A 13,287-nucleotide genomic window follows, 5' to 3' on the forward strand; every position below is an offset into this window, starting at 1 on the left:
TTGTAAGACACACAAAATGTACATTTTGTAAATTTCAGGGGCACTTAAAAGTTTTAACAGTAATAAGTTACAACTTATCTAGTCTTTATTATTTGCTAGGTTTTAGTTTCAGATCCACTTATAAAGTTACAGTAGATGCCTATTTTAACTCTTCAGACTTACAAGACAAGGTACCAGAGCAGGAGCAACCAAAATCCACAACCAAATCCACATTTTCCTGATCCTGCATTGCCTTCAGAAAGGTTTTCCACTGTGGTATAGACTTTATGTCTGTCAGAGAATTATGGCACTCAGACTCTGGCCAAGACATTAGTAGCTAGGTGAAGTGATATCCTAATTGCCAGTCAAGACTCTTAAAATGATACCATCAATGACAGCAATAGCACCTACTGTATACTTCTATGGGTCAAGCATGGTGTTAGGTGCTATGTATATGTGTGTACCTATATACATCTCTCTAAATTTCTAATTCCCACCATAATCCTGCAACATAGTTTTTAAAAGGTTTTTACAGATGGAGAAGCTGAGGTTTGGAGAAATTAAGCGATGTATGCAAGGTTATGAAGCTAAGTGGCAGAGCAAGATTCAAACCTTGTTCCTTCTGAATTCCAAAGGGTTTTTTACTGCACACTGCCTGTCATCAACAAAGGAATAGTCTGGAATCAGAGTCAGATCAGGATACAAGGGGTAGTAGCACCATGCTCGTTTGTTTCATTCATTCATTCAGTAAATATGTATAGGTGCCAGCTGTGTATCAGACATAAAGGAACACATTCAATTTACAAAGTAGCAGTCAGGAGCTAGAATCAGAAGTGAGAGGAGTTGAAGAGAAGAGAGGCTGAGGTTCAAGTTCACTAGACTAGTACAGGGTAAATTGACAGACCTAGAGCAGGGGAAAGAAGGCCTCAGGGCACATGGCACAGGTTAACCCAGGCTCACAGGTTAACCCTCACATGCCAAGTATGCTTACTGCTCCATGGAAATATAAAGATTAATTTTTCTTTCCTAAACTTTCCCGTTGTAACTACTTTGGCCTGGATTTTCTTTAGTAGTAGGTATAAAATAATTATACTTATTGTAAGGAAGATCATAGGCTTTGGAACCAGAAATGTCTAAGTTAGAATTCTAGTGCTCCTACTTACTAGCTATTTAAACACTCTGAGTATTGGTTTCCTCCTCTGTAAAAGAAGATAACAATTCATGTCTCAAGCTGTTGTGAGAATTAAATAATATATAGCAAGCATATAGCTTCTCTTTCTCTTTTATACACTTCCATTTCCTCAATTATGTCTCCTTAGACGGCAAGATAATTAATCAATAATCAACCCCAAAGCAATCTTAAGATAACACAATCTTTTAAGACCCAATTCAAAATAATTTTTGCTTAAGTTATTAATCTAGTTTGTTTATATCTACGTGAGGTAAATCAAATATTTCTAGTTAGGAATACCTCCTGTTGATATATTATGAGGGTCTCTTCCACGGCAAAATTATTTGGGTTTCCTTGTCAAATTTCCTGAAAATACTGGGTATTTTGGTACCCTAAGCCTTTTCCCATCCCAAACAAGATACTTAATTAGTATTCGCTAAGAAGGTACATGTTCAGAGCACATTCTGGGTGGTTATAGGAGCTTCTGCCTTCCTGTGAGCAGAAAGAATTGGATTCATAAGCCCCCTGATTTTCAAAAAAATTCAGGGATGGGGATTACATAAGGTAAGCCAGCTTATTGATGCAGGAACCCAAGATAGGGCTCAGAGTGATCAGACATGCTCTGACCCTCCTAGAAATTCTTTCTGAATAATAAACCTAAGTCAATAGTTGGTTTGCTGAGCCCTATTGCTTGTTCTTTGATGATCTAAGTGAGTTTCAGAAAAGTATGCAAGAGAAGATACACAGATTATTTTCCCATTAGGTTATACTGTAATGCGACATTTTATACCTAGCTAGTTAAATGAATGATTTCTTTTGAGTTCAAGTCAAAGTGATTCTGTTCAACATCATTCATTTACAAGAGGAAACCACAGTTCAAGCAGGTCAAATAAATTTGTCCAAGATTACACAGCTACTGTCAGAGCTCAGACGAGAACTCAGGCTTCTTAGAATTTAGAATATAAGTAATTCATTTATTGAGATAATATGATTAGAAAATGTACAGAAAAAAATTCATTAAGAACCCAATCAGTGGATTTATAAAAGAGCATGTACCTACAAAATCAATGATGGCTATTTTATTAAAATAAAACAATTTTAGGAGAAAGAAAAGATGGTTTTGGTTTATTTCAAAGTATCATCTACTTTTATTTTTATACATTCATATTTTATCCATTATCATTTGCCTTAAAGACAGCTTTTATGTGTTCATGGAGAACTATGATAATAGACTAAAATATGTTAGCTGTGTTAAAATATGACTTTAGAACTGCTTGATTTATCTGCATCCTTTATTAAAAGGATGCCATCTTGACCTTTGTGCTCTGAAATTTCATAGTTTTCAATTCTGAACATTAAAAAAGTCAAATTATAGTATGGATACCTAATTATGAAAAAACATCAAGGTGTCTGTATGGATAATTAAGAAAATTCTCATAGAGAGAAAATGTTTTTTACAGGAAATATGTCAATACATATCTAATTTTGACATTAGACTGTAAAATAGTGGAAATACTGTCCTTTAAGAAAAAAATTACAGTATTCATATAAACAGTGCTCTGAAAGTATTGTATTATATTACCCACCTGCTTTTCTGAGAGATTTGTTCCAGTTTCTTGGCTAATGTGCAGCACTCTTCCTTTAACTTTGTCAGAAATGAATTCTGGGAGGTCAGCAATGAATACTGTTCATTTTCTAGAAATAACAATAACCCCCCCCCAGCAACATAAGATGTTTATGGTTGTAGCTCTGCAGTGCTTCCACATGTATAGTGGTAAAAGTGCTAAGACAACCACACTTTTCCTATAAGACGCTAGATCACTTTTACGGTCCTAGGTCAAAGGAATGCTCATCTGGCAAGACACTAAATCTTGTGAGATATTTATTTCCCTAATAATTACACAACAGAAACATTTCTGATCATATCAGCTTTGTGTAATTTTTAACATGTTAATAAATTGTCAAATACCTCAAGTGGAGTCATAGATGCTTATATCTTTGTAATATGCAATATATTTTTATTTTGATAATTCTACTATAAACAGTGTCAAATTTATCACAACCAGATAATTCAAAACTAAAATAATTGAGGAACTCTTTCTACACTGTAATTCATGCTTTATGTTTCATATCTGCTCACATATTTCACTACTCCCATCTTGCATATACTTCTCTAATCATAAAAGAAAAATACATAACTTTCCTTATTTTATTGGAAATAAATAATTTTCCCCATCTATTTAGTGTGAGCTTCAACGAAGATCTGATCAAAGAAACTGAAGAGAGTATGTATTTTTGTGCAAAACAAAAGGAAGTATTCTCATGGTGGTTCAGTTAATACTCTTATCTAGCACTCAGAGATACTGCCCAAGACTCCTTGATCACTGGCATCCTATTGGTAGTGGAGGCAAACAATAATTCATCCTGTAATCTTCTCCTTTTGTTTTTAGTGGAAAAACAACTACCAAGCCCGGAGAATTTTCATTTCTTCTGGCCAGACACTGTGAGAAGAAAATCTCTACTGAAAGTGATGGAGTGAATTATGTGGATCAATATGACATTTGCCTCTTTATTAGCAAACAGATTATTTAATGAATTTTACATTAGCAATTTTTCACTTACAGGATAAGCAACCATTTATTACCATGTCATCAAATATAGTATACATCAAATCACATGAAAATTATCTTTAGGTGAAAAGTTTAACAGGCCCTTTCTTTTCAGTTTTAGACAATGACTGACAAAAAAGCATATAGCATACAAAGCAAAATAAATCAAGGCACTAAAAATTAATCAACATTTTTCTGGAAGAAACAGGATCAATTAAACTTTTGTTTTAATAGTACAATCAGCTTGGTGTATGTGGTGTGGAATTATAATGACTGACACTGTCTTGTTTTGACTAACACTGTCTGTGAACACACAACTCAAAAGTGAAAGGAACTACATAATGCTCCGACTGAACAAATCAAACTGCCTATTTTCAAAGTGCATTTTACTTTCAAATTAAAGGTAAAGAGTTACTGGCCAACTCAGTCTGCAGAATAGTGCCAATGTGATGAAAGATGGCAATTTTTAGCCAAGCTGCCAGCTGTGGTCAATGCCTTGTATTAGTGAATTTTAACAGCAGTTGTGAGAACTTGAAGAATGCAAAGGATTAAACATCACTCTAGACTGGGTTGGGGGAGGTGGGGAAATCATACAAATGCTAAAAATGTTCGAAGCTGCAAAGATTAAATAAAGGAACATATCAATTTGGAGCCACTGAATTACATCCAGCTGCGACAGTGAATTAAGAACCGATTAATGGCTAAAGCTTTTCTCCAGTTTGGATGCTGAAGCAAACTCATTAGGCTTTTAGAGTAGCTATAATGTGTGTACTGTGGGAACTGTTCAATGCTATTCAGGAGGCTCTAACTGTAGGCTCAGAGCATTTCCCGCAGAGCTTCTGATGCTATTTTCTTTATATAACATGTGTGCCTGAAAACCCAGCCAAAAACAAGCCCTTTGTTTTTCTACTTTGTTGTGGTCTCTCTCAGCTTTACGTTTCTTGAACACAGGTAAATAAACTCATAATCCAGATGGTGCAACAGATGTGAGAGCAGCACTCTGAAATCAACAGACAGTGGGCAATACTTTCCATTTTCTCTTTTAAACGCTAACTAATATGTAATTCGGAATCTCCGGTGTAGTTAGCATCTGCTCCCTTCGGCCAGCCAAAGGTTACAGGTGTTCCTGATGTCATTTCACAGTAAGGCGTGGGCCTGGCTTGTGAGCAAGTGCCCAGGCTCTAATCTTTCCCTACCACCTACCAGTTTTGTCATGCTGGGCCTCCATTTGCTGTATCTTCTGTGTCAGCTCCTGCTCTCTTTGCTGGGCCTGAAGGGCTTGGGCCTTTGCATCGTTGCTAAAGCTCTGCTGAATGCTATCTTTTTCCAGCCTACAAGGCAGAGAGGAGACAGACAGAAATTTAAACTACAGATGCACTAATCCCCATCATTTCCCCTACAGACCACAGAGAGCTGATACGTAGTAAATTGTTAAGCATAAGTAGACAACAGTCTTTCTACAGACTCCCCCTTACTTTAGGCAGAAACTCCAAAGGACCTTTCATACAATGTTAAATACTTGCCATAAATCTAAATTGACTAAAGTAAGCAACTTTAAAAATCAAAAAATCATGACAGCTGAATAATGCTATTTTGTAACTTTAAAACACAAACACCGTTCTCTATAATATTCTCAATGTTATGTACCGCCAATTAATCTTTTTTTTTTTTTTTTTTTTTTTTTTTTTTTTTGCGGTACACGGTCCTCTCACTATTGTGGCCTCTCCCGTTGCGGAGCACAGGCTCCGGAGGTGCAGGCTCAGCAGCCATGGCTCACGAGCCCAGTCGCTCCGCGGCATGTGGGATCTTCCCGGACCGGGGCACAAACCCGTGTCCCCTGCATCGGCAGGCGGACTCTCAACCACTGCACCACCAGGGAAGCCCATCTTTTTTCTTTTGAATGGTCAATATTTCCTAAAGATCCTGAAGTTACAGGAAGAGCATGACTCAATACACCCAAAACTTAAATTCTTGAAACTAAGTTTTGTAGATCACCTCTGCTTTTCCTCCCAAGCTTAAAACGGAATCTCAAATATAATGTAGGAGATTCTATCTGGAGGCAAGTAAATGATTCTGCAGTACCACATGCATGTTTTCATTAAATATTTTCACACATTAGGCCATGTAATGTGGATATAAATATGAAAATAAAAAACTTCTCCCAGCACTTCATAATAAGATCCCTTTTGGGTCACACTGAAGGAAACTGCAGGATGAGGAGCTTCTGTAGTCAAAGACGATGTATCTCACCCCACTGTGACTGGATATTGACCAGTGGATGGGTCAATATCCAATCACAGTGGCTCCTAAAGAGAGAAACTTCCTAAACAATTAGAACCTGAAGAATGCAAAGGACCTCATCACTGGCACCACTGTGGATAATGACAATGTGTGTGAGCACACACACATACACACAAACACACACACACTCACACATACACACATTAGGTTGGTTCTTTATTCTCTAAATATGGGTAAGTGATATAAAAGTTTCCTTCAATTAACTGGCTTAGTTATTTCTAACTCCTAATTTTCTTGTGGGCATTTCTCATCCATGCTGCTTTACTTTACTAATTGAGATATTTACTGTCTTGTCTTGCCAAACTAAAAATAAACAATTCCATAAAGCTATCACTACTAGTCTATGTACTGCTGTGGAACTTCAAATCACTGGCTTCTAATCATAAAGCAACATAAGTAAAGTCTGTATTGTAATAGGTCAATGAATGTGGTAATATTGTAGTACAAAATTCCAAAATGAAAATACACCCACACCTCAATCAAATGGATCATCAGAGGGCCACGTTAAATGTGAAATAAGGTCCCTTCTGGTACTTCTAGTAACAACACCCCGTGGACTTGCTCCAAGGTCTTGCCTCACACTCAGTTCCAAACTGGTATACAGCAACACATGGATGGTCCGTCGAGGCCACTTTTTGCCTCCCCAGTCATTCCACATATTTTCTGGCCATGGAAAGCTGCACATGTCTCTGCGGGGTTTTTTTTTTGTTTATTTGTTTGTTGTTTTTTTTTTTGCGGTATGCGGGCCTCTCATTGTTGTGGCCTCTCCCGTTGCGGAGCACAGGCTCCGGACGCGCAGGCTCAGTGGCCATGGCTCACAGGCCCAGCCACTCCACGGCATGTGGGATCTTCCCAGACCGGGGCACGAACCCGTGTCCCCTGCATCGGCAGGCGGACTCTCAACCACTGCGCCACCAGGGAAGCCCGTCTCTGCGTTTTGCTGGGATGTTTTTTCCCCCCGCCCACCTCACCCCTCTCTGCCTCCCACCAACCCGTCACCCCTGCTCAATGTATACTGCTCCTTTAGGACCTGCTCAAAATTCCCCTCCTCTCTTTCCCCTCTCTCCTAAATTAACTGTTCTACAGTGACATCAGTATATGTTGTGTATATATGCATCCTACGAAGATAGCATTTATCACACTTTGGTTATTGGTTTACTTGTCTGTCCCTTTCTGCCATCTTTGTCTCTCTATACCATGAGCCCAGCTCAGTACATGGCACACAGGAAGCGGGCAGTGAATGTTTAATGAACGGATGTTCTTATATACTTGCCATAGGGGAACGAAGGCTGCAGTCTTTAAGTGAAGCTGCAGAATCTGATCAAGTCTTATATGAGGAGGCAAAAACTTTCCAGATGTGAAAAAAAAGAGAGAAGAGTGTATGGAAGAGAATGGCTCTAATGGTGTTGCCAGATGGAGATGCTGCCGCTGAAGGGGTTAGCTTGAAGAGAGCACTGCAGATTCTTTCACTGAGTAACCATCCCCGAGACAGAACCCTAGCTAGAGCAGGGGATATAGGTTGGGACACCTAGGACTCTGAGATCCCCAGTAATCGGGTGACCAAAAAATGCATTGTTCAAAACCAATACCCATTTGAGAGTGAAAACGGGCATTATTAATAATAATAAGTAATTATACCAAGACAAACATTCATAACTGGGACTACCCTTTGTAAACTGGGGTTTATGGTTCACTTACACAAAGGGGCTGCCAGTCTCACCAGTAATTTTCAGAATGAGGAACCTAATTACTGATCTCCTAACTTTACTAGAGAAAAGGACTACTGTCTTATTGTAGTTCTCCTTATAAAACAATTTAAAAGAATGTTCTACCAACAAATGTTGTTACACATCAACTTTTGTTTCTTGAATCCTTGCCCAACTTTTACTCTGTTTAAGAAACTACACATTTCATTTTCAATTGCATAAAAACACGACATATTTTTGCTTTCTTACCTTCTTTATATACCCCTTTCCTTCTATGCTGCCCTCTCACCTTGCAGGTTCTTTCTGACTTAGCAGGTTTTTTATAAAACCTTAACATTTTAGAACTGAGAAGGAATCTCAAATTTGTTTAATCAAATCCTCTCACATTATAGTTGGAAAAAGAAAAAAAAGGAGAGTCATAAAGAATTAGAAATCTGCTCAAAGGTTACTGTAAATGCTGTAAAGGCAGAGGTGGGATTTCCAATATTTTGATTTAGGAAACTTATTTTATAACACCCTACAGGTAATGCAATAATGGGTTGAAAGAATTAATAAAAATCACTTAGTTATCCAAGGAAGTGATCAGAGAAGAATCCAAACCAATTCATTTAATATTTAACAGAACTCTGAAAGACACTCTGTTAGGCACAGGTCAAACAAAGATACATAAACATGGCATAGTCATTGTCCCAATAGGGGATTCAAAATGGCCAACACAGAAGGTAAAAGGTGAAATATACCACAAGAAAGGTACTAGGGAATAAAACTACTAAAGCATAGAAAAATAAGTCAGTTCCAGCTGGGTGTGAGAGCCTTGTAAAGGATAGCTGGGCCAGGCTTCCCCAAATGGTTTTCATTCAGTTCTTACTCAAAATATTGATGATCTCACTTAACCAAACTTATAGTTACCATATTTTACAAATTGGAATAAAAGCAATGGCAGTAAAGAAGAATTTCTTGGTTGTTATTAAAATAAGGCTGAAAGATGTATTCATAATAGCTAAAACCTGGAAACAACCTAAATATCCATTAACTGCTAAATAGATAAACAAATCGTGGTATAGCCTTACAATGGAATACTAGCAATAGTAGTAATAAAATAGTAATAAAAGGCTATTGTTACATATGACACCTAGGTAAATCTTAAAGACAGTATGCTTAAAGAAGCCAGGTACCAAAGACATATTTTATGATTTCATTTACATGAAATTCTAGAAAAGTAAACAATAGAGTGACTGGTCAGTGTTTCCAGGACCTGGAGGTAGGGAATGGGCATGAGGGAACTTTGGGGTTGATAGAAATGTTCTATATCATGGTTATGATGGTTCTGTAACTATGTACATTTGTCAAAACACATTTAATTGCAAACTCAAAATTGGTGATTTTTATTATATTTAAATTTACCTCAGTAGGGCTGACTTTAAAAAGGAGCAAACGTATTAGAATAGGAACATCCACCTTTTTCTCCAAGTTATCTACATCACCTGTGGCAACACATGGGCGTGTGGGCCATGTCGATGTTTACTTGATAACAATTGAGAGTTAAAAGGAGGGAACAAGTACTGGGTAGGCCTCAAACACAGACTAAGCACACACTGAGGTTTAGTCTCTCCTTTTTTCCGATTATAATTCTGGTTGATTATATTTTCTAAAATGTCATTTACCATCCCATTTAAAAAATGGGATTGAAGAATTAACTATACATTTCTAATCCTCAACTTTTCCATATCATTTATTATTTTAAATCTTGCTATTTAGAAAAATACATGTCATAGAGCAAAGATGATTAATTAGATTTTTTTTAAGTACATTTAAAATTTTACTACTACATTAAAGGACTAAAAGTTTCTGATGATCCTAAAATTCACCAGTGAGTGCGGCACGGAAATGATGAAAGCCTCAAGTCTAACCTGAGGACAAGGACATGGTGTTGCCAGTGATTTGAGGCACCAATCCTGTCTGCCATGTTTCTATTCACCTTTTTACTAGTGACTGAAGTGCTAGTATTAGACATACAACCCTTTTGGTTAAAAGGTGTTTCCTTTTTAAAGTAAAATATAGAGAGCTTTGTGACAGTACCATATTGGTGTAACAAAATGTATGAGACCATTTATAACACACTTACTAGCTGAGAGCCATTCTTGATGGAATTACAGAGAGAAGCAGCAGGGAGGTGCGGGGTGCTATTGTGAGTTAAGAAACATGATGTTGGGCTTCCCTGGTGGTGCAGTGGTTGAGAGTCCGCCTGCCGATGCAGGGGACACAGGTTTGTGCCCCGGTCTGGGGCCCGTGAGTCATGGCCACTGAGCCTGCGCGTCCGGAGCCTGTGCTCCGCAACAGGAGAGGCCACAACAGTGAGAGGCCCGCATACCGCAAAAAAAAAAAAAAAAACAAAACCAACAACATGATGTCCACTTGTCCCAATAATAGTGATATGATCTTTGATCACTTGGTTGATGTTATTGGTGTGCTGGAAAATGTTTAATAATTGATTTGGGGGGTATCCCTCATTTGCAGTGTTTACCAATTTTCTTTGTAAATACTTCTACCAGGTCCTATTTTAATAATATGATATTATCTATTATTCTTGTGCACTTCTTGGCTTCCTATTCCTAAGATGTTCCAGTTTCATCTTGTACTGTCCTTTACCAGTGTTGGAATCAGCATTTGCTCAAGGAGCTCTTGTGCCTTTTGGTGGAGAATGGTATTTAGAAATCAAGATCTGTCACTAGGTGGTACTCATTGTTACTGACAAGTCTTGGCTTCTAGGTCACCTTAGTAGACAGAGCCAGTATATGAATATACATATGAATATATAAATATAAATATGAATATTTGTCTATACATCTTTATGTGAATGTATACATACACATTCAAATTGATGTCTCTAATGCCAATCCAATAACATCAATAGAAGCTAGTCTTCCCTTTTCCCTAAGTGTAACATTATTCCTCAACAGTGAGAAACTTGGAATCCATTCTTTAACATACTCATTTTCTCAAACTTGGTATACACAGAAGTGCTTTCTAAGTTGCTAATCTACTGTGGAAATCAAATCTATGAGTAACTAGAATTAAATATTTCCTTATAGCTTTTAGTTTTGCTTTTTTAAAAATTGAACTATAGTTGATTTACAATATTGTGTTAGTTCAGGTGTACAGTCAAGTGATTCAGATTCTTTTCCATTATAGGTTATTACAAGATATTGAATATACTTCCCTGTGCTATACAGTAAATCCTTGTTCTCATCTATTTTATATGTAGCAGTGTCTGTCTAGTAATGCTTTTTTTTTAAAGCATACACACCGTTTTTCACTTGATTCTCTTTGTGTTCTGGGAAAACCACATCTTAAGAGGCAATGGAGGGACTTCCCCGGTGGCACAGTGGTTATGAATCTGCCTGCCAATGCAGGGGACATGGGTTCAATCCTGGGTCTGGGAAGATCCCACATGCCACAGAGCAACTAAGCCTGTGCGCCACAACTACTGAAGCCCGTGCACCACAACTACTGAGCCCACATGCTGCAACTACGGAAGCCCGCATGCCTAGAGCCTGTGCTCCACAACAAGAGAAGCCATTGCAATGAGAAGCGTGCGCACCTCAACGAAGAGTAGCCCTCGCTTGCCTCAACTAGAGAAAGCCCCCACAAAGCAACGAAGACCCAATGCAGCCAAAATAATAATAATAATAAATTAAAAAATAAAAAAAGAGGCAATGGGGTACAGTAGAAAACTCACAGAGATAGAGGATCCAAGTATAGTATCTACCTCCTGATTACCTATGTGATCATGAACAAGTAACTTAATTCTTTTAATCCAGGGGTTCTTCCTGAAAATAGGGCAGGAAAAAAGCCTATTTTAAGGGTTAATAATTTTAGTAATCTATTATTTACTAACGTTTAGCATAAGCTAAGCTCTTTACATGTATTCTTTTATTTAATCTCAAACAACCCTAAGATGTAGGTTCTCTTATTATCCTCACTTTATAAATGAGGAAACTGAGGTCTAGAGAGGGTGTACAATTTGTTCAAAGTCCCCCAGTTATTAAGGGACATAGCCAGGAAATTCAGGCGTACCTGAATCTAAAGTCCATAGTATGAATCTCTATGCTTCAATATCTTACTCTGTCAGGGATGCAGAGAAATGAGATAAAGGATGACAAGAGTCTTATTTCAATTATCCGTGTGTGTGTGTGTGTCATTTACTACCCATATTATCCATCTTGATAGCCAATCCCAAGCTAGTCCTCGTTCTCCTTTCCCATTTGTCCCATATGTTATTGGAACACTTCCTCCTACAATGACACCATCAATTAGTTGTATCCTCCTTAAAGAAATATATTGACTTTTGCAAAAACATTAAAAGGCACATAAATACATCTCCTGCCTCAAGCTTATCACAGACTCCCAGGAAAGATAAGACGTGCACATCTTAATTGGAATGTAAGTGCCTGAAGAATAGAGACCTTTGTTTTGCTCACTAATTTATTCCAAGAGCCTGGAATGGTGCGTGGAATACAGTTGTGCAGTCAACAAATATTTGATGAATGAATGAACGAGTGAATGAATGAATGAACAACTGTTAAGGGACAGAAAATACTAAGTATCCTTACAGGTTTAAGGATCCTCCTACCTACTGATTAGAAGAAGAGAATGGGATAAAATAATCTCTATTTTGGCCAGTAATTTAATTTAGTTTTATTATTGTTATTGATAATAACAACAAAATAAACAAAATAAACAACAAAACAACAAAATAATAACAAAATATTGTTGTTGATAATAACAACAAAATAAAAACAAAGAATGGGATAAAATAATCTCTATTTTGGCCAATAATTTAATTTAGTTTTATTATTGTTATTGATAATAACAACAAAATAAAAACAAAGTAAAATTAGTAGAGAGAATGATATCTTCCATGTTTGAGAAGAACCAAAATCCTGTACCTGTTTACTATTAACAAGGACTATGTTCTCATATTTGAGCAAATGTAGAAATACAGGGATGAAACAAATAGGGAAAGGAAAATACAAGACGGCTAGCATTCAGTAATCTCTACTTCCTCAAGTATGCAAAAAACTTCATGGCATTATACATATTTCCTAGAGGAAATTATTTCTATTTTCTTCCCTGCAAAGTATATCAGAATTTTAAGTACAATGTTGGAAGTTGAGTTATCAGATCAGAGTGTGAGTCACTTCTAGGAAAGGAAGCAGAAACAAAGGAGGTCAACTTCTTTCAAAGGAATAAACATAAAAGAAAGTAAATAATTCACAGAAACTTTCCTAAGAATATTTTTCCCTCCAAAAATGTTGTCTTACAGTATCTCCAAAATAATTTGAAAATTCTAACCTTCAAGGCCAAGGATGTGTGCCAGACTCTATATTGCCAGCTTCTATTACACCTCCTGAATAACTCACATTTGCTTAAGACAAAACCCACAGACTTTTACCATCTCATCATCTTCCAGTGCCTGTGCTTTCTATTTTACAAAGCACAGTCAGATGCACTGACCTCT

The 13,287-nt window shown here is 37.2% G+C and overlaps 1 protein-coding gene across 1 annotated transcript in view; it reads right to left on the bottom strand.

Moving 5' to 3' along the window:
• The window catches only part of SDCCAG8 (SHH signaling and ciliogenesis regulator SDCCAG8), a 261,817-nt gene that overhangs the window by 90,850 nt on the left and 157,680 nt on the right, over window positions 1-13,287 (bottom strand). Inside the window, 2 exon segments of the mRNA XM_079904984.1 lie at window positions 2,737-2,845; window positions 4,963-5,090. Coding sequence (XP_079761110.1) covers window positions 2,737-2,845; window positions 4,963-5,090 — 237 coding nt within the window.

The sequence above is a fragment of the Stenella coeruleoalba genome (assembly GCF_951394435.1).
Source record: "Stenella coeruleoalba genome assembly, chromosome: 1".
NCBI classification, from domain to species: Eukaryota; Metazoa; Chordata; class Mammalia; order Artiodactyla; family Delphinidae; genus Stenella; species Stenella coeruleoalba.